Below are 21,584 nucleotides of genomic sequence, written 5' to 3' on the forward strand. Positions count from 1 at the left end.
TTGCATGTACATATGAGTCTATGTACTCTTTGATGCAAATGCATATTTGGCCTTTTATACATGTGTGTAAAAGAGAGAGAGAGAGGACAAGAGAGTGATTGAGTGTGGATACAGAGGGGGGAGGTGTGAAAGGGATGAGAGATAGAGGGGTTGTGAGTAGAGGAGAGTAAAGCATGTGATGCTTTTGTGATAGCATTACCCACTGTGCGATAGGAAAGTGAAGCTGTTGTGCACCCCGCTTTTCCTCGCACGGCAGCTTCACTTCCCTTATACCTCGCTTTCACAGCGAAGCAAGATAGTGCGCACAAGGAACGCTAGTTTAATTATGGAAAGAGAAAGAGAGAGAGAGAGAGAGAGAGAACCCAAGCCCTACACATGAGAGAGAGAGAGAGAGAGAGAGAGAGAGAGGAAAAGAAAGAGAGAGATTAAAGTGAGAAAGATAGGAGGGAGTTTTAATTTAAAAAAGGGAGGTGAGGGAGGGAGGGGAGGGGAGAGGTTTAATGAAAAAAGGAAGGAGGAAGAGAAAAAGAGAGATTACACTTGAGAAAGAGGAGAAGCGAGAGGATTTTGATTAAAAAAGGGAGGTTTTGGGAAAAAAGATAAGTTCGGGCCTTTTTGAACCTAAATCGAAAATAATATCGTAGTAAGATAGTGCCATGCTTGATTTGAAGCAAGCTCTCTATACTTTAGAGCTCCCAATGCAAACACTGAAGTCCTCTCTCTCTCTCTCTCTCTCTCTCTCTCATCTAAGCAGATTTAAGCTCGGTACCTGCCATGTTAGGTTTCGTTTTTGACTTGTGAAATGGGAAACTAAGAGGTAGTATAGATATACATACCATGCATAGTAAAAACCAGGCAATGTTGAGTGGCCGTTTACCATTTCATGTGCTTTTGGAAATGTTGAACGCCCGTTTACCATTTCAACTTTGAAGTGCCTTTGAACAGTGAACTTTGGATATTTATCGCGGATCCGTTTGGAACTTTGGCCCCATGGCCATTTCCAAATGTTCTGTTCTTTTGACGTGGTTTGGGTGTACCGACCTTTAAGGCAATCGTCCTCACATCTGTGGCACAGGCACAGACAGACAGACAGACACAGAGAGAGAGAGATCAGATTTTACGAAAAAAAAAGAGAGAGATCACATGAATCGACCTGTGCCGACAAAGAGGATGAGGCCTCATGCGGTGGTGGCGATGTTTCCAGCTCAGGGCCACATAGGGCCATTGATGGAGCTGTCCATCAAGTTTGCGAGAGAGGGCTTCAGGATCACCTTCGCCGCCACCCCCAACAACCATGCGCAGATCAAGCAGGCCTTGCGAGCCCAAGGCCTAGACATCCACCTGGCGGAGATCATCACCGCACCCATCGACACTACTCAACCTAACTTAAGTACTGTCGGAGGCAGGAGCACCCTTACCGGCCGAGCCGCCATCGTGGACATGTGCGTGTGTCCGGACAGCCCCCTCACGGCCGCCTTCGAGGAGCTAGTCCGACTCTTGCTCCTCACCGGCTCATCATCTTTGTCATCGGCATCTTCTTCAGGTAAGACTGATGGTGATGGTGATGAGACCCCAGCAGCGATCCCCCTCACTTGCATCATCTCTGACATGTTCGCCCCCTTTGACGTTGTCGCTGTGGCTGCCAAATTCAAGCTCCCTCTGCTTGCATTCTCCCCTCAGGCTGCGGGGAGCGTCGCCGCCTATGCGGCAATCACCAAGCATGGCCGCCGCCCGCCTGCTCCGGGTACTACCCCTCTATCTCTCTCTTTTTTTCCAGAATTAGGTGATTGTATTGTATTAATCTCGAAAAAAGTACAAGAGTACGAGGTGCAGGATGGCTGTAGGCTATGGAACACAAAGCAGATACAACAGACTCAACACTACCTACCTCTCTCTCTCTCCCGGGGTTGGGTTCACAACTATAACACCTTTCCTTGTTTTAATCTTTTCAAAAGAATCTAGGGTCTACCAAATTAACTGCTTCAACAAATTAAAATGACTGTAGATCCTGGTATACCTTTCCTACCAGGAGACAATGTTCAAACTTCACGGCACACCGTTCCTCGTATTTTTCCCAGCTGGATTTTCTAAAAGTCAGTCACGTTTGTCCTTCTGAAAACTGCCTTTTTTTAACATTTTAATTATAAAACCGACTAATAACAAATTTCCCCTAATACCAGTCACATTTCGACCACTTCCTTTAAATCGTTGGATCTAGGAAAAAAGTGTTTTGTGAACATTGAATGGAGAGAGAGTGTGTGTATATGTGTAGTTTTAACACCTTAGAAACAATCTCAAGATACCTTAAAAGCATATCTTACAAATCCAAATACATTTTACAAACATGCATATAATAGAGCCACATTGAAGACTCCGACATGGAATGCTAGGTAGCTCAAAATCCTCATCATAAGTGTTGCCCACTATTTCACATTTTCATCCTAACAAGGGGGCTGAGTAGGAAGTTTGCTTTTGAACCATAACTTGTAATTATTTAATGCATTTTACAAGAAACTTGGGTGGAAATTTGGATCACATGGGATCATTCATGGGATTTATATGGTCAACTCGGTGTTCAAGTTGCATAAGCTGTCCTTAATTAGAAGTACATGAATGAGTCTTTTGGAATGCATGAGCATGGCCTCTGAGGAGATCCTGGTAGGAAACGTATAGTGCATGATTGAACGCACTCTGCACGATTAGCTCTAGCATCCAGAACGCATGATACAACTCCTTGAATGTTGACATCATGCATGAGGGTTTCACGGGTTTCATCAAATGCTTCATTAGGGGGATTCGGCCATTTCCAGTGTGAAATTCAACGACAGGGGCAAATTTGGTAGCCCATGGAGCATGATTGGGTAAGGAACGAATTGTCCCAACCAACATGTCAATTGGGGGGTATTTGGGGATTTCGATATTCAAACTCAATAACAATTTGCAAGCTTGAAGAATGCGTGCATCTGTAAACATGAAGAATGACTCGAACTGGAACATGCAGGATTGACTCTTTCGAAGCCAAGTGAATCAGACTTCAATTCCAATGTGTGATGATGTGATTCGCAGGAGAGCTGGTGGACTGGATCCCAGGCGTACCACCATTGAAGTGGGAAGAGGTGAGCACATCCTTGCGGAATGCGGATCCAAAGGAACCAATGTTCATCTACGTAAGGCGGTGCTATGCAGTGCTAGAGGAGGCAACATGGGTAGCCATCAACACATTCGAGGAGCTGGAGGAGGCATCGCTGGCTGCGCTGCGAGAAGACCTGGGGAAGCCCGTTCACACAATAGGTCCGGTGCTGCCAGACTGGTGTTTTAGATCAGGCACAATCGTTGCTATTAAACAGCAAGAGAGTAAGAAGAATTGCAAGGATATTGGACATGAAGATCGTTGGAGTGATGAGCAGGAGTCTACTAGCAGGAATATACAGATAACGGCGACGCTATGGGAGGAGGACCACAGCTGCCTGAGGTGGCTGGATGAGCAGGAAGACCGGTCTGTGGTGTATGTGTCGTTCGGGAGCATTACGGTGCTCACGCGGGGGCAGATGAGAGAGCTGGCGTTGGGTTTGGAAGGCAGCGGGCATGCCGTATTGTGGGTTATGCGGGGCGATCTGCTGGGATCAGGGAGTGATCATCATGATCATGATCATGATGAGGAGGAGGAGGGTGCTGCCGTACGTGATGATGACGGTGGGTTTGCAGAGAGGGTCAGTAGAGGCCGTGCCTGCTTCGTGGCTTGGGCGCCGCAGAAGCAGGTTCTGGGGCACCGAGCCGTGGGCGGCTTCCTCACGCACAGCGGCTGGAACTCCACCCTGGAGAGCATCGTGGCGGGCGTGCCCGTGCTTGGCTGGCCCTACTTCGCCGACCAAATGCTCAATAACAGGCGCTCTGTGGAGCAGTGGAAGATTGGGCTCGAGCTCGAGGCTGATGAAACGGGCTGGATCCGTCGAGAACAGGTCAGTATTGGCTGACTGTAGTACTCGTGGAGAACTCCGGTTCTCGATGAAAAGTCAGTTGGTGTCACACATACAAACGGCAAATCACATGGAATTTGGCCCACGAGTCTCCACACTGTAGGCCTTTTGTTTGTATCTCCTAGCAAAAGTAAATGGCCTAGCTAAACTCTTTTCTCATTAACCAATATTGGAACAGGTCCAAGAGAAGGTGACACTTTTGATGCAAACATCCAGCCAACTCATGGACAACATTGAACGGTGGAAGCTGGCTGCACATGGAGCTATTCACCCTACCGGTTCTTCGAACTTTCAATGGGAGAAACTTGTTCGTGAGATGAGTCAAACTTCGATGTTAAATGGTGTAGATTTGCCAAGATCGGGTGAGTCATGATCTCCCCAAACCCCAATTTCTTTTCCTAGCAACCAAAAATTGCAAAACAGATGATGAAATGATGTAATTGTGCGCAAGTCAAGTCGTATTCTCATTCCTCTCCTCATTTGAATAAATAAGCACTAAAAAGGTTTAACTTCTTGTGGGCTTGCTCAAGTGTCCATTGTGTTGATTATTGGGCTAATTTTTCCTAACAATTTTATGTGCTAATTTCGTGCTATGCTCTTGTCATATATTGGAAAATAAATTTTAGCAACAGATAAAATGATGTAATCTTAGATATTGGGTGAAGCCACATTGATGGGCATACGTGGGCATAAGAGGATCAAACGCATGGATCACAAGTTGGGAGCCTTGCATAAAGGATAGCTGGTGATGCCATTTTGGTGCAACCTAGAGTTGTAAATATGATTTAAACATTATTTAGGGAGTCATCGACTGTTTGAAGCCTCTTTTCCTCTTACTTCTCCACCTTCATAGTAAACCTTTTGAGAAAATTAATCCTTTGATGCCCTTTCACATGGCCAAGCACACTTATGGATGGACTATGAGAGATATAAGTGTGGTTTGTAAGACGTTATCAAAGTCTCAAGATCCTCTCACAAAGGGAAACTTAAAGGCTTATTGCGCCACTATAAGTCTTAAAGAACTGATCTAAGGCTGCATCTTAGTCTTCAAAAAGCAAAGTTCATGTTGTATATTATGTGTCCATAACCATGGGTCCGAAAAAATATATGTGAAAGATATCTCTTTTGACATTTTGTTTGAATCCCGTTCTCCTTATAAAAGATTTATTATACATGAACTCTTGCTCACATTGTAACCCCTTCAAGTCTCCTCTAATGCCATCATAGCTTTCTAGATGTCCGTGCATGAAGGTTATCTCTTGGCCTTGTTTAGATGAGTGGACACTCATCCTATAGTGGTCTCTATGTGTGGAGAGTATTAGGATTCAAAGAACTATCGAATGTGGTATACAATGTGTTTATCATTCTAGAAGAGGAGTTTGTCATCTAAGTGATTCATCTTGATAACTTTTCCTTGTAAGAGTTTGTGAAGATGTAAAAAGATTGCACACCCAATGTACATGTAAGTGTTGAAAAAAGAATAAGGAGTTTGTAAAGAAATTTTCATGATCTTTTGTGCAAGTTTTTGAATTCAAGTAAATTATGAGCATTGGTTTTGATGGCTCAATGTTTTCTTATGTGGGTAAATAACAATAGATATTCATGTTATTTATTTCTAGTAACTTTCAACAACGTTCAATACCTTGTATATTTTATATAAATCTAATTTTTATATTATTACTAATCTTTCATACACAATATTCTTAAATGACTCTATTGTAGGAAACAATTCTTTGGTATTAAAGATTATTTCGTATGAAAAACATATTTTCCTCGATAAATAGAAGCTTTCGATTGATAATTCATTCATATGAAAAAATTAAATGATTGTAGTTTTAGTTGTATAATACTACAATTCTCAATAGAACATGTGGTTCTACTTCTAGATTATAATTTCTTATTTTAAATAAGAAATATCTAGTTTCCTACCAGTATACCTCTCCTCTGGAGTCATGCCATGTATTGCTGCAGTGGGAGTCATGTTCATTATGTAGACTGCTGTAGCAACTGCCTCAGCCTAGTAAAAATCTGACATGTCTTTTTCATTGAGCATGGCACGAGATACCTCTCCAATATGCTTGTTTTTTCTTTCTGCAATTTCATTTTTCTGTGGGGTATGACTACATGAATATTGCTGCTTTATGTCATGTTCCTGCAAGAACCTTGCAAACTCATTTGAGAGGTACTCTCCCCCTTCATATGACCTTAGGCATTTTATTTGTAGGTATGTTTCTTTTTCAACCATAGCTTTAAGAGTTTTGAATGCCTAAAAACTTCACTTTTCTTTCGCATCTGCAAGAAGCATTAATTGGCTTGCCTCAACATCTAGATATGAAACAAAATCTCCGAGCATTGGTGCAACAGAATTAATAGCATCATCATCATTTGGTGCCAATTTGCATCCTGCACCAACATGTTAAGGCTTAGTAATAAAAAAATGTAAGCTTTAGTAACATCCTGGGTGTGAGTTTGCATATATTCTACACCAACGTTTTTAGGGTTAGGAAAAAATATGCACTAGAATAGTAACAAGTTGGTGTCAAGTTGCATGCATCCTACACCAACATATTTTAGATTAGGTAAAATCTATCATAATGTGATAAAAAATATCTTAGATTGGTATACAACTACACTTGCACATTGCACCATGTAAAGAACAAGGTGAAAGTTTCTTTGTAAACTATGTTTAGAAATAAATGAGAATTTTTAAATAAATTATATTTAGTATATTTACATGGCTATGTTGCACAAGATTGATTGTGTTGTAATAGCCATGATTTAACATGCTTTTTTCCTATACTAGTGTGCTTAGGTTAGAAATATCCTAGAAATTAGTGGTTAGCATACATCATAGATAGTGTAGACATTCTCATATAACAATCCTCAACAAATTTTCTATGAGATCACAAAATATTAGTCTATGATAACAAATAAAAAGTAATAAATATTGGATAATTATCAATATTTATCATAATAAATAATGATTTATTTGTGTCTATTTTTAGGTCTCCATGGCACACACTAACGAAAAGCATAAAAGAGAGAAATGTTTATAATCACGAGTCGTCTGGTAGGAGGACTTGCTTAAGCTGTTGTGCCAAACGCACACCATACACACAAGAGGAAGCTCACTCAAGGACACAAGAAGAGAGATGGAGGCCAAAACATTTTCTTACGAGTTTTTCTCTCTTCTTTTTCACACAATACAATATACACAATGTATAAATAAGATACAATATAAAGGAAAGTACACTACTAAGTCAAACACTGCATAACTAACTATACTAATTGATTGACATCATAACTATGCCAATTGTAGGTGGATGTAATAAAAAATATATAATAACTGGTAAGTTAATGGCTATGTGAGAATCATAATCACCATTGACATACCAAGTGTAGATGTGTAGACCCATCTAATTAGGTGGTCCATCATTAATGTCCACATGTGTTGAGCTTGCCATCTCAACAATGCTTACAAAACAAAAGCACAAAGTTCATTGACAAAGTAATTAGAAGAATCATGAGTATGTAAAAAGAAAGCTTTGTTGGTCACTTTTTGTAACCTCCCCGCCTGCTCCCGCATATGAACCTCCCTCAATTTCAAAAGTTAGTTTAAAAAATTTATATCTTCCCCCCCCCCCCCCCCCCCCCACCGTCACCGAGGGGTGGCGAGGGGGGAAAGAAGAAGTTGATGTGGCAGAGGAGTGACGTTGACGAGAAGAAGAAGACGTCGTGGTTGATGAAAGAGATGACAGGAGGGAGAAACGAGACCAGTTGGGAGGCTGCGAGTGCCCTGTTGCCATGTAGAGAGGGACAACCTAACTCTCGCCACCTAGATGGAGGCTCGAGGAGGCCACCTCACTCCTCCCCCCCCCCCTAACTGTTTCCTCCCAATAATACCACCTCTCCCCCCATTATATAAACCCCCCTAATTGCAATAAAGGAGAGGGGATAGGATGCTGCAAGAGAGAGAGAGAGAGAGAGAGAGAGAGGAGAGGAGAGGAGAGGAGAGGAGAGGAGAGGAGAAGGAGAAGGAGAAGGAGAAGGAGAAGGAGAAGGAGAGGAGAGGAGAGGAGACGAAGAAGAGAAGAAGAAGAAGAAGAAGAAGAGAGAGAGAAGAAGAGAAGAAGAGAAAGAAAGAGGGAGAGAGAGAGGAGAGAAGAGAAGAAGAGGGAGAGAGAGAGGAGAGAAGAATAATAATAAGAATAAGAAGAAGAAGAAGAGGGAGAGAGAGGGAGAGGAAGAGAGAGGGAGAGAGAGGAGAGAAGAAAAGAAGAAGAGGGAGAGAGAGAGAGAGGGAAAGAGAGAGAGACTCTCTGAAGAAGGATCCAATTTTCCCTCCCCTCCTTAGAGGACAACCATATGCATCACCCGTAGCCTCATCTCCGCGAGTTTATCTCCCCTCCCTTTTTTCACAATAGAAGAGAGTCACCTCAACACGCTATTCTCTCCGACAAGGGAGAGGGAGAGAGAGATTTATAGGCCGAAGGTATGCCTAAGAGCCCAAATAACAAGGAACCCTAGATTCTAGTTTAATGCAAGGCTTGTTAGAGTCCAGTTTACCTGAGATTATCTAGCACTTATATTATCAAGTGTTTATCCATTATGTCTATAACAAGTTCAATATACGGGAATAATTTCCTGCTGCTTCATGGCTTGACTAGGGGCTAGTACAAGAAATTAATCATAAGGATTGAAATTGAGTTGTCTTAAGAACTGTCTATTAACTACAACGTCCATCAATCCAATTCGGGGTTGGATTATCGATAAATGTAAGTAACCTATAGAACTTATGTCGCGTACAATGTTTGAACTCTTTACCTATGCTTTGGCCAAGGAAAGGAAATATTAAGAAACATTTTGCATAGTATTGCTCTTTGATCCCAAGGGAAAGAGCAATGTGCAAAGAAAATGTTAACGCGTCTATTCTTGCAATGTTTGAAAAAGAATACCATTGCTTTATTGATTGATCAAATAAATGTCCTAAATGCTTTTGCATTAAACTGGTTGATGAGATGTGATTTGGATGATTATTCCAAGTGATGGTGCTTGGTGGTAAATGCATGGTAGGGGTTTATGACGACAAGTTGCCATGGGAATAAATGAATGTTTTCTTGGAAGATGATATTAGGCTAATTGCCATGATTGTGCTTAATTCTTAATTGGATTAATTAAGAAATGATATTTTGCGCGGGTGGATCATCTCTAAGGTCACGCCGTGTTTCACTCGAGAGGGCCTTACTCGATTCATGGGCCAAAGGTCGAGTGGTGAAAAGGCCAACCACGGAAGTTGTCTCACTCCTAGGTCACTTGGGATCAATGGAGCTGTGGACACCCCTTGTCTAGTCAAGAACAGAGTTGTAGACTGTCGTGAGCCCAACATGTAGACTGTCGTGAGCCCAACATGTAGAGGCGTTGGGAAATCCTATTTTAGATAATGGATGGAAATTATGGTGCCATGTGATTTGGACCGGGTATTTCTGTTAGACAGAAGGAATATATAATTTCTCCTATATGGGTAGGAGACAAATATTAACGTGAAGATATGTTAAAGAATTTGTTTGAACTTGTTTATCAAAGGATTGCTTGCTCTGTTTTCACACAGTATCATAAATTATGCAAACGAACCATGTTTCCTAAAAGGCTAAATTAAGGAACCTGATTTTAAATGTCACACATAAATGTAATAAGGCCTAATTAGAAAACTAAAGCTATCAAGGGAAGCGGGTGGGCAGAACCCTAACGGGTCTGTCGTATGGCAGGGTGGTCCTAGAGAATTAGGAGGCTTCTCCCAAGGTCTTACCGTCATTCCAACCCTTATGTATTGTGAAGTTGGAACTCGATTCATGCCATTTTAGGGGACCAAAATGGGACTATGCCCTACGGGCACAGAGATTGAGCGGTGCATCCCTCTCGTTTCCCATTCTCTTTGAACCAAGTGTGGCATGGATTTGCCTCGACTTGGGTATCTCTGCGTAAAGTAGGATGTCCAGGACCCGATACTAAAATGCTGTCAAGAGACCTGGACCACACCACGAACCCAGATTTCAAGTCAATCCTAGTGGGTTCGGTCGTGAACGTTCCGTTGCGAAGGCGGACTCGGGAAACCCTAGGCAATAAACCTCGGAACATTCCATGGGAGTGCCAGGCAGCAACACTTAGATTCGTTTCTCAATGGAAAGCTAAAATGTGCTTGGACAACGGATAGGTGAGTACATTACACTTGGTATCAGAGTAAAACTTCATATTGATATATGATTGATTAATGTATGGTTTGTATGCACATTATAAATAGAATAACCTAAGTGGTATGACTTGATTGTTAGGCGCCTACTTCACCCATGAATGCTGACATGCAAGAGAAGAAATTCATTCTCAAGAAAATTAAGGCACTCGAGTTTGATGGAGAAGGGATAGACGTCGCAACAGATGCGGAGATATGGATTGAGTCGATGGATGATTATTTCTCTGATTCGGGAACTGCTGCTACCAATCAAGAAATGATAGCCAAACTTAAGTTAGTTGAACAGGCTCAGTTATGGTGGAAGGAATGGTGCAAAGATCAAGGTATTTTTGAAGCTACTCTTACTTGGGCTCAGTTGAAAAATGCTGTATGTGGACAATACCTTCCAACAACCTACTAGACTTTGAGGATCAATGAATTCTTCAAGCTCGAGCAGCTAGAACTAACCTTGGAAGTCTACTACTTAAAGTTTGTAATGCTACTAAAATATGCGCCACCTATGGATATTGTGCAGCAAGTATCCAAGTTTTCCCATGGCTTGAACACTCCTCTAAACCACCATCTTGAAGCAATGTGCTCAACAGACTTGCAAGATGCATTACTTCGAGCGAATCCAATTATCCAATAACTTAAATTGGGTAATTGTAGCAAAGATGATTCCCGAGATCAGAGCAAGAGATAGAATACGTTGTTGCAGCACGTAGGGTTGAAGGTCACCACATGGGTTTTGTAAGAAAATTGGACAAGATAGATAGAGATGTGTCTTCAAGAGATAAGTAGATTACTGTGAATGTTTAAAGGTTCAAGAGGTACTTCACGGTCAATCACAGGGGTTTGAGAGAGAAGAGTGTATGGGGATTCAAGATCTTAGACTCCGGAGATGGTAGAGATAAGAGAAGGGTTGAAGGTTTCAAGCCAAGTTCTTGAAGATGTTAATAGAACTTCCAACTGCATGTTCTTAGCAAAGATCACAAGAGTATTATCTCATAAGTTCTAACTCAAATCAAGCTTGTTTTCTTGACTATAAGAACAATCACAAATTATAAAATCAAGTACAATATGTGGTCATGTATCATAAACAACTTTGCATCCCATCATTCATGTATGATGCCATAGCATAAATCAACTTTGCATGATTACATTCAATGTAGACTGTTAGTAGGGACAAAAGCTTATGAGTCAATTACAAGGCTTGTAGGACAAAGAGAGCTTTAAATTGAGTTCTTGATAAGGATAAGTTACCACATCCAAGAAATAAGAGAAAGAGCTCCTCTTAATTCAACTCAAAGCATCTATGAATGATCTACAAACATTGCCTTGCCATAGGGGCACATAATACTTACATATTTTGACAAGATGTTTTCTGTAGAGTAAGAAATGAATTAAAAGAACACTGTTGTAGCTAATTTTTTGAATATGGCTGAAGATATCAATCCCCAATCAGCCCAAATATCTTCTAGAATTCACCTATGATGATAGCATAAACTTCTCCTAACACGGTGTCGGTACGTTTGGTGTCAAAAGTCTACCACAGGGGTAAGAGACAGCAAGGTGAAGGGAGATTCACGGAGAGGAGTAGACGGAAGAGAAGGGGTTCAAAGAAATAGAAGACATAGAAGAATACTCATAGAAAGAAATAGAAAATGAAGAAGAATACTAATAGAGATTAAGCCTATTAGTTTATTTTTTGTATTATGAGAAGATAAAACTCTTATAGATAAAAACATATATAAAATAATACATTCCTCTATGCTACTTATATCGCCAATCTAATGCTTCCATTGGCTCCAAAAGGGGAATAAAACACCGGCGCGCTTAGCCAGGATTTTGCCAGATCACTCCCTCTTCATCTCCCACTTGAGAGTGCTGTTCATTGCCTGAAAACAACGATTGCGTATTGCACAATTTTGCACATATTCATTTTTACATAAAATCCTCTCAAAATAGTTGAAAGCTACATGCTTTTTTTACATGTTATCCTAATCTAGAAGTTGTCTATAGTTTTATGGATTTTTACAAGAGATAATATCTAAAATATCAAAAATTGGCTAAAACTTATCTAAAAATCTAATATTGTTGAACCATGGACACTAACACTAATGCCTAAAGTGGCATTCGCTCTCTAGATCTATAAGGAAGCCAGACTCTAGAGTTTTTCACACGATGTGCATGTAGCGGCACGACATCCACCCCATCCTAACCTGCACATCCTCTAGCATGTGCCAAATTCTTACAGATCTGGCGTCTCAGAAAAAGTATCTTCTACCATATCAATGTCTTTATCTTTTGCGTCTTCTCCTTCCTCTATGTCTTCATGCTCTTGAATGCAACCTTTTATTACCTAAAACTCAGACAGACACTCATTTCTTCTTCTTTGTGTGCTTCCATAGATGCCCATTTTTAAGAAAGAAGCCATATTAAGCTTTCCTCTTAATATGTTTAAACTCTTCATCAGTCTAAATCTCTTTCTTCTTCATTGTGCTTAAATATTGATCGATCTTCAGCCAATCTTCTTCAAGAAAATGAACTAGAACTTGAGCAATGCAATGAGCATACTGGCTTCTAGTTGACCACCCTTCTTCCATAGATAAATCTTTGATCTTTGTTGTTATATGTTGATTTAAAACATTACATTTTCTTATTCTTACTGTACTTAATGCTATATCATTAAAAACATCAGCTTCACCTACAAGATTCAGCTTTGAGTTTGTATATGCAGTAACTAAAAATGTACTTTCAATAGCAGCCATGGAATGAAATTCAACAAGTATAGATTCTTCAGCTTCATCTTTTTCCATCAGCTCTTATTCATTGTCATATCTTGCACGTGATAGCATGTTAGTAACTAGATTCGCCTTTTCTACAATATGCTTTAATTTGGGGCTGAGAGATTTAATATATGCAATTCATCTTAGCATAGCAATGTCAGGTGTAGAGCAGTTGGCAATCATGCCTAAGAGTGGAAGACAATCAGTTTCTACCACTACGGAAGCACCTATAAAGTATTTATGATCACACTTTAATGCTGTTACAACTCCCCGCAATTCCCTTTTTACTTGTGCATATCTTCTTTGACGTTCATTGAGAACATTTGGTCCAAAACGAATTGAATACTTGTTACCTTCAAGGTCTTCTTGGCCAATAGCCCCATCCTATCCCAATGGGACTTGTATCCACAATAAGGATGATGGGTTGACCATTTGAATAATCAGCCCTTTTGAGAGTAGGGGCTGAAAATAAAAACTTCTTTAGTTTGCATGCAGTGAGAGCATGCTCTTTCCCCCAAGAGAATCTTTGGCCTTTTCTTAATAATTGATAGATATTTTCAGCTACATCAGAAAAATGTGGTATCCATACAGTATTGAATATACGTGCGTCAATAAATCTTCTCACCTCTGAAATATTTGTGTATTTTTCTTGCATTATGTTGATGGCATCTATCTTGATTGATGAAGGTTTACGTTCATAGGAGCCACACAAATGTTCGACCACTAGGACTTCTTCTACTCCAAAAATCGACTTAGCTCTAGAAAGTGTAAGATATACCTCTTCTAGCCATGTCAAAATCCTGTCACACTCATTAATATGGTTAACTACAAATGTCCTGCAGCCATCTTTATCAAGCTTCTCATTCTTTTAATTGACTTCACATCCCTTGATAGGTACATCATCAAGAAATGGAAGAGTAAGTTGTGGAATAAAGTCCCTTAAGACTTTGTGCATGGTATTCATCATATGGGCTATAGAGTTTGGTGCACCTTGTGGTAGAGTGCACATACAGACCAATCCAAGAGGTATCCTCATTGCGGTTATGTCTCGGCTTTCTAATGGAAGCTGAAATTGGTCATATCCTGAATATAGATCGCCCATAGAATAAATTGCTCTACCTGCAAAAGCTTCAACAAACTCGTCAACAATTGGACCCGAACCAACATTTCGGATTGTGATACAATTAATAGGATGTAGATCTTGAATGAATCATAAGGATCCATTTTTCTTAGGTACGGTAAACCATCGATTTGAGTAAGGTGTTGAAGAAGGTTCTAAAATCTTCATTTTAATCTTCTTATTTAGAAGTTTCAATAATTTGGGCAAATGCGCCCTTGGAACGGGAATGGGCTTGAGATTCCAAGGCACATGTGAGACCATAAAAATGACCATAGGAGCCACAATATTTGGATATACACAGCCTATTTCACTTTGTTGAAATGCAAAATATTTTTATATTTCATTAGCATTTTCATAAAAGAGTGTTTTTCAACCCGCAAAAGAAAATAATTTTCATCTATTTTGAGCTCTTTTATACTTTCAGATATGAACTTGTGACCAATGCTGGAAGGATCACAAAGACTTGGATGATTTGCTGCCTTATCAGGCTTCACTTTCAGGAGACAGTGGGACTACCACAGGCTTGACTTTTGTATCCATCGTCTTGTATTTTGTCTCCACTTGCGCTTCAGCCTTGTTGAGTAAACCAATGTCTTCCTGCTCAACAAATTCTTGAATTGTTTAATAAAAATCCAATGTATATACTTCTATGGACTAATTTTTAGCCTGATTTTTTGTATGAACAACTACATATACTTCTATGGACTGATTTTTAGCCTGATTTTTTGTATGAGCAGCTGTATATATTTCAACCAATGTGTTAGTAGTAATCAATCTAAAAAAAATATCCGAAATATCTTCATTTGTAGCCATCATGTCATAAGTTTTTAACACCATTTTTTCATGACATAAATATTTTCTTTCAGCTTTAGTCATGGCTGAAAGAGACTTATAATAGCTTATAATATTGGCTGTACATACATGTAGATTTGCTAGAGACAGTTTTTGTAGCATAAGGAGGTTCAATCTTTTTACATGACACACTACCATAGTCTCCTTTTACAGCAGTGCAGCCCGAAAACCCTTGAATTATCAGGCATTAGGAGGCACATGATAATCACGAAGTCGATCTCTCTTTCGATGATGGTTAATATACATAGTAAGAAATTGGACAGCTCATTCATTATCCTTGCTTCGGATTGAGCATAGGAAGAATCATCCTCAAGAGCTTTTGTTTCCAAGCGGGCTTCAAAAATGTAAGGTTGCACTACAACAAAAAGGCTCCATAGACGTGCTTGTAGACGCAATATTTGAACTGTGTTAAAAAATGTTGGGCGCGTTTATTACCGTGTCTACTACCACGTCTAAAATTTTGCGTCTACAAGTGCGCTTATAGTATTGGTGAACTATAATATCCCTCTGTCCATGGCAATAAAAAAAAGGCATGTAATGTTGTCTCTTTTGATTCGTGAAAAACACAAAGTAAAAAACATTGACGTTTACTTAGAGTCTTTGATCGAGAAGCTAGAAATGCTATGGAGAGATATTGAGGTGCAAGATGTGAGTGCATCATTGTCCTCTAGAGATTTCACTTTAAAGGGCATGTTATTGTGGACCATGCATGACTTTTCAGGCTATGGAGAGTGTTCAGGTAGTTACATACTCTATTTTATTTATTCTTACCCTTAATCAAATATATGTCATCATTAACCTACTTATTTTTACAGGTTTAACTACATCAGGATATCATGCATGTCCAATTTGCGGTCTCTCTCTGGTTTTTTCTAGACTGACACACTTGAAGAAGGTTATCTATGACAATCATCATCGTTTTCTTCCTATTGACTAGCCCAAATATGCACCCCCCACTAATGGAAGAACTCCACAATCTCTGACCATTCAAGATTGGAAGGACACTTGGACACACGCCAATGATCATCCTCCACTCGACATGAGTCAGTAACTAGTTTACTTCTTTTGTTTGTCTTTAAAGTACACTCCATTATGAGAATGAGAAATAATATATTGTTTGTGCCTTAGATTCTCTATATTTTTTCGTCTCCCATATTGGACTGAACTCAAGATCAATCACATGTTGGATCCCATGCATATATTCAAGAATATTGCCTCTACATTATGAGATCACTTAATCAGGGCTCATGATTCTATCAATGTAAGGGAGGATTTACATAGAGCTTGGCCACGCATCGGACCCAGAGGAAAGATCGAGTTACCGCGTGCACCTTGGATGTTGTCAAAGACCGAATAAAAGATGGTGAAACAGCAGATATGTATCTTTCGAACTCCCACAAGATATATGAGATGCCTCAAGGGAGCCTTCATAAAGAAAAAGAAAAGAGGTGTGGAGCAACTATCCGGTTTAAAGTCTCACGATTGGCACAAAATGATTCAGGTAAGGATTTTCATAGCCATAAATAAATTAATTAGTGGAGTAACTATGTAGAATAATTTACAATGTATGAATATTTACATACAGTTCATTCTTCCTACTAGCATATTCCATTGTGTTTCGAAAGATATGCTTGATATCATTTACAAGATGGGTGAGCTCGCGAGGTATGTATACTTTATACTTATTTTTTTGTTTACATATTACGTACATTACATAGTAAACCCGCTTGAATTTATGGACAAAACTAATCATCGTTCTCAATTGCATGTTGGTAGATTTGTGAGTTTGAAGGAAATTGATTCAAATACGTTGCAAGAGGCTCAAGTATTGTCCATTGAGGTGGTTTGTTTGGTGGAGGAAACTTTTACTCGCTCCATTTTGACTACTCAAGTATACTTACTCGTACATCTGATTGATGAGATCGCAATTTGTGGGGTAGTTCATCCAAGGTGGATGTTTTTTCTAGAGTGCTTTATGAAAACCCTAAAAGATTTTGTAAGGCAAAATACACGGCCCGAGGGAAGCATGGTTGAGGGTTGGTTAGTATAATAATCCCTTATACAAATCTCTGAAAATCTTACTAAAGTGGATCCTCTTTACCACGACTATTGAAAGATGATGAAGATTTGAGAATGACCTCTATAATACCTCAAGGAAAAGGAAGGAGAAAAGTACTAATGAAAGAGGAACTTCGTAAGTTAAATGTATTTTGTGTGCTTAACAACGAAGTAATGAGAAAATGGATGACACTATATAAAGAAACAAGGGTAAAAAGAGTAAACGAAAGGCAAGCATTTCGTGCTAGACATGGACGTAATGTCCCATATCCAGAACATTTAAGTGCGCTAACACATCATATTGATATAGATTGGCTACATAAAGAAATGGAGAAGATGGAAAAAGAGAAGGCGATGGATATATCGCAAGAGGAGTGGGAATACGCACGAGGTTGCTTATCAAAGGTGAGACATACTTATAATTAAATTATCTTTAGTTATATATGATATAATAATTTCACATGTTTCATCTTTAACTAAATCATTAATATGATCTCAACAATATACTACTAGTGCACATTGTTCAATGTGAAGGTAAACATTTTCGAACTCAACGTATAGATGATAAGAGAAATACCCAAGATTGTGGTATCCTTGCAAACTTCCAGGATACCAATGGCACCATGGAAGGTTATTGTGGCTTGATCCAATATATTTTGAAGCTTGAATTTAGATGATTTTTAATATATGTACTAGATGTGAAGTGGTTTAAAGAAGTAGTAACAACGGGTGAGCATTGCACAATTAGACATCATCCAAGTGGTTTTGTAGTGATTGACTCTACAAAATTTCACCAAGGCAAGAATGACACATTCATACTACCTCAACAATGCGAGCAGGTTATGTCTATATGGTATTTTGGGCATGCTACATGTCTATGTTGGTGTTCAATATTGATATATGAGCGTGGATATGGTTATGACATGCTTTGACACTGGAATTTGAGCTATATTTGATATTCTTTGGTTAGTTGCTTTGAGCTTCCATGCTTACTCACTTTATAGGTTTTGAACCTTCATTGGACACTTTATATGTATTGAACCTTCATTGGACACTTATGCTCGTGGATGTATTTGTTATGTGCTTGGGCTTCTTGGATGCTTTGATGTATGTATCTTGAGCTTTGCTTGATCACTTTTCATTCTAGATTCTCTTCCAATGGAATATGCTTGTACATACTTGACAGAGCTTGGTTCTTTGAGATAGTAGGACTCTTGGTTCATGTAGATACTCTCTTGTATGATGCTAGTGGGTGTAGTTACTTTCGATTGTGGGCTGATTTAATTTTGTATACTTTGGAAAGTGGTACTTACCTTTGTTGGTAGTTTGTTAGTGATATATATGACTATGGGGTGTATAGTTTATTGACATCTTTGGTACTGGTAGTCTATACTTAATCACTTGTTAGTTGCATTCTTTGTATCCCGATTGCCACTCAAATATCCTTGGCTAATGGAAGCTTTTTTTTGGCTATTTGCCCATAGTTAACATATAGTGCTATCTTTATTTTAGTATTACTATAATTATAGTTTTTATCATTGTCATAAGATATGCAATGATAAGTGCAAAGAGAAAGGCAAGGGAGAAAGTGTAGGAAAAAGTTGGATGATTGCAACATTGACCCTAGTAAGTCCAATGTAAAGATTGAAGAGATAAATGTAGTGCAACCTAAGTTAAATGATGAGTACATCTTAGCAACTTCCTCTTTTGATGCTTCTCAGTTGACCAATGCTTTATCTACATACTCTCCATGTTGACTACTTGACTCCGAGGCTTCTTTTCATGTTATCTCGTATAGGGATTGGTTTTAGAACTATCGCAACATAACAAGTTCTATGAGGTTGTTTTTAGGATTAGATATTATTAGCATTAGGGATGTATGGCTACAATTTCCTTCAAGCAACTCTTTTACTCTACATAATGTACATCATGTACTAGCCTTGACCAAAAGCCTTCTATTTCCTACAAAGTTCGATGATGCAGGCTATTGTGTATCTTTTGATGATTCCTCATGGAAGATTACCCATGGGAATCTTGTTTTTACTTGAGGTGTAAAGGCTCATAGTCTCTATTCTTTATTTGTATTTGGATCCCTTGACCATGTTTTGGCTATGGCTAACATACCGCATGTATTTCTATGACATCATCGCCTTGGACACATGCCCTTAAAGGGAATGAAAATGCTTACTCATTTGCAGTATCTTCCAAATTTTTTGATTCTTGTGAGCATTGTCTTTATGGTAGGTATATACGTAGTTCTCATAAGAAGTTTGGCATTGCACACATGGGTGAGCCTTTGTCTTTTGTGCATTGTGATGTATGTGGTCCCATGCCTTGTCAGTCATTAGGTGGCATAAAGTACTTTGTTATATTCATTGATGATTATTCACATAATGTCTAGGTATATCCTATTAAGAATAAAGCATATGTCTTATCTACCTTTCAACATTGTCTTGCTCTTGTTGAGAACAAGAGGCTTAAATGCCTAAGGTCTACTAACAATGGGGGTAAGTATGTTTCTAAATCATTTGAGAAGTTTTTTGATGAGAGGGGTATTAAGAATGGGTTAAATGCCCGATATACCCCATCTCAGAATGGTATTGCAAGCGTATGAACATGACCATTCACGAAAGAGTCCACAATATTCTTAGTCAAGCAAGCTTACCGTATCATTTCTAGATTGAGGAAGTTACTACTACCCATACATTTGATAAATAGATCCCCATGCACTACTATTGGTTGTCAGGCTATAGAGGAGGTATGGTCTAGAAAACCTCCCTCATATGTGCATCATATAATCTTTGGATATGAGGTTTTTTTCCATGTACCCAAAAACAAATGCAATAAGCTAGATCCTAAGTTAGTGAAATACATCTTTCTTGGTTATGAGGATGCAGATGAGATGGGCTAGCATGCATGGAATCCACATGCTTAACCATAATGTTGTTTTTCATGAGGAAAAATGCATAAGTAGCCTGAGCATGTAGTTAAGGTGTACAAGGTGATATTTTATGAGGAGCCTCCTATTACCATATAACTAGCTAGATAACATGCAAAATTTAATGCTCTAGTGGCCTATGATTATGATTTTATATAGGATGTACATACCTCACAATTTGTTTTGAGACAATCTTTTAGAGATAGACATCAGTTTGATCGGTTTGCGACCTCCATGGACTATGTTATGGTGACAAATTCTAGTGAGCTTCTTACTTATGAGGAGGCCATGCACAAATATGATAGTCACTCTTGGAAGAGGGCCATGTAGTTTGTGTTTGATTCACTGTAGAAAAACCATACATGGGATTTAGTTCTTTTGCCTAGTGGAAAACATTCATTGCCATGTAAGTGGATGTACAAGTTGAAGAGTATCCATAGACACCCCAAGCTAGCATACAAGGCAAGACTCATTGCTATCTCATTCTTTGTTTTGATTTTCATTAGGAATATTCTAAGTTCTTTTCCTACTACATTGAATATTTTTGTTGCTAGACATATCTAGTCCTAACACTTTTCATATTCTGCCATTAAGACAATACTAAGACATTTTGAATATGGTTTGGTTGAAATATGATAAAGGAGCAAGAAAGTTATCATAACTTTTCACAAAGTTCAAATAGTCTTTTTTAAGCACAATGGAAAATCAAGATACTTTTTTAGGAAAGAGGGGAGAAACTAAATCTAAATCTTTGACACCTTAGCTATAATATAATCTATTTATTTCAACACCTTAGAATTCTTTCCTCACTTCTTCTCAACACAACCAACAAGTGTGCACATGTTAAAATACAAGAGGATGATACTTTGCATTCAAGTACCTAAAATATCTAAGATTGAAAAATAAGTTTTCCCTTTTCAAAAGGTCCTCACAAGATCAAATAAAGGAAAATTGAAAATATGAATTTCCATTGAAAGAATGGAATGTGGACTAATTTAAACTGCATGATGAAAAATGATATGCAAATATCTAATGTAGATATTCCATAAAAGATTTGCACTTAGCAGCTTCAATGTAATAGGATCTCCCACCTCATCCTAATGATATGCCCATGTCTTATATTTAAAATAATAGTTCTTTCATTGAAAATCTAGACTAACCATGAAAAATTTGCGAATATGATTTTCCATCAACAAGTGCCTTGTTATTTGCTAGTTGTTATTTGCTAGTCCATCCTCTCTAGCAAAATTTTCCCAAGTCTATTTGTTGTGTCCAAGGTTGTGTCATGGTTCTTTTCCGCAATAGATGCATCCACCTTGGATGTTTTCTATATTTCTCTATCTTTTTCTTCTAATTTTACTTGGTTCATCTCTCTCCCTTTGTAGCCTTGGGGGCCTTTCCTTTGCTAGAAGTTCCCATTTCCAACAGTTATAGGTTGATCAGCAGAGCTTCAAATTCATCTTGACCACTTTTAGCTAGATCAACAACCGCATATTCATCATGAGCAATCAACAATTGTTGGAGAGTACCTCCATCAAGATTAAAACCATCAAAGCCAATCATGGGAGTATTGCTGTCAATGTAAGAGCAACAAAATAAAGCAGTGTCTAGAATGAAATTGTGA

The 21,584-nt window shown here is 38.9% G+C and overlaps 1 protein-coding gene across 5 annotated transcripts; it reads left to right on the top strand.

The window, feature by feature from the left end:
* The first annotated feature begins 982 nt into the window (after nt 1-982).
* Nucleotides 983-17,604, top strand: LOC148041419 (7-deoxyloganetin glucosyltransferase-like). 5 transcript variants are annotated; one of them, XM_087679190.1, is made up of 5 exons: nt 983-1,744; nt 3,067-3,959; nt 4,156-4,339; nt 17,333-17,427; nt 17,557-17,604. In XM_087679190.1, the coding sequence occupies exons 1-5, from the start codon at nt 1,144-1,146 to the stop codon at nt 17,581-17,583; spliced, it is 1,800 nt and encodes a 599-aa protein (XP_087535316.1). In that variant the 5' UTR covers nt 983-1,143; the 3' UTR covers nt 17,584-17,604. The 5 variants fall into 5 exon arrangements, with proteins under 5 accessions (XP_087535316.1, XP_087535315.1, XP_087535319.1 ...); XM_087679189.1 differs by lacking the exons at nt 17,333-17,427; nt 17,557-17,604 and adding an exon at nt 15,780-15,916; XM_087679193.1 differs by lacking the exons at nt 17,333-17,427; nt 17,557-17,604 and adding an exon at nt 14,537-14,696 and having other exon boundaries at nt 984-1,744.
* Nucleotides 17,605-21,584: the final 3,980 nt, after the last annotated feature.

The sequence above is a fragment of the Lygodium microphyllum genome, chromosome 1 (assembly GCF_053477565.2).
Source record: "Lygodium microphyllum isolate KBCC chromosome 1, Lygodium_microphyllum_v1.1.10, whole genome shotgun sequence".
Taxonomy (NCBI): Eukaryota; Viridiplantae; Streptophyta; class Polypodiopsida; order Schizaeales; family Lygodiaceae; genus Lygodium; species Lygodium microphyllum.

Bases quoted from the DNA above. Each gene is read 5' to 3' on its own strand.
- LOC148041419 (XM_087679190.1), top strand. From the start codon at position 1,144: ATGAATCGACCTGTGCCGACAAAGAGGATGAGGCCTCATGCGGTGGTG. The intron at 1,745-3,066 runs GTACTACCCCTC...TGTGATTCGCAG, and splicing joins CCGCCGCCCGCCTGCTCCGG to GAGAGCTGGTGGACTGGATC. The intron at 17,428-17,556 runs GTGAGACATACT...TTCAATGTGAAG, and splicing joins CACGAGGTTGCTTATCAAAG to GTAAACATTTTCGAACTCAA.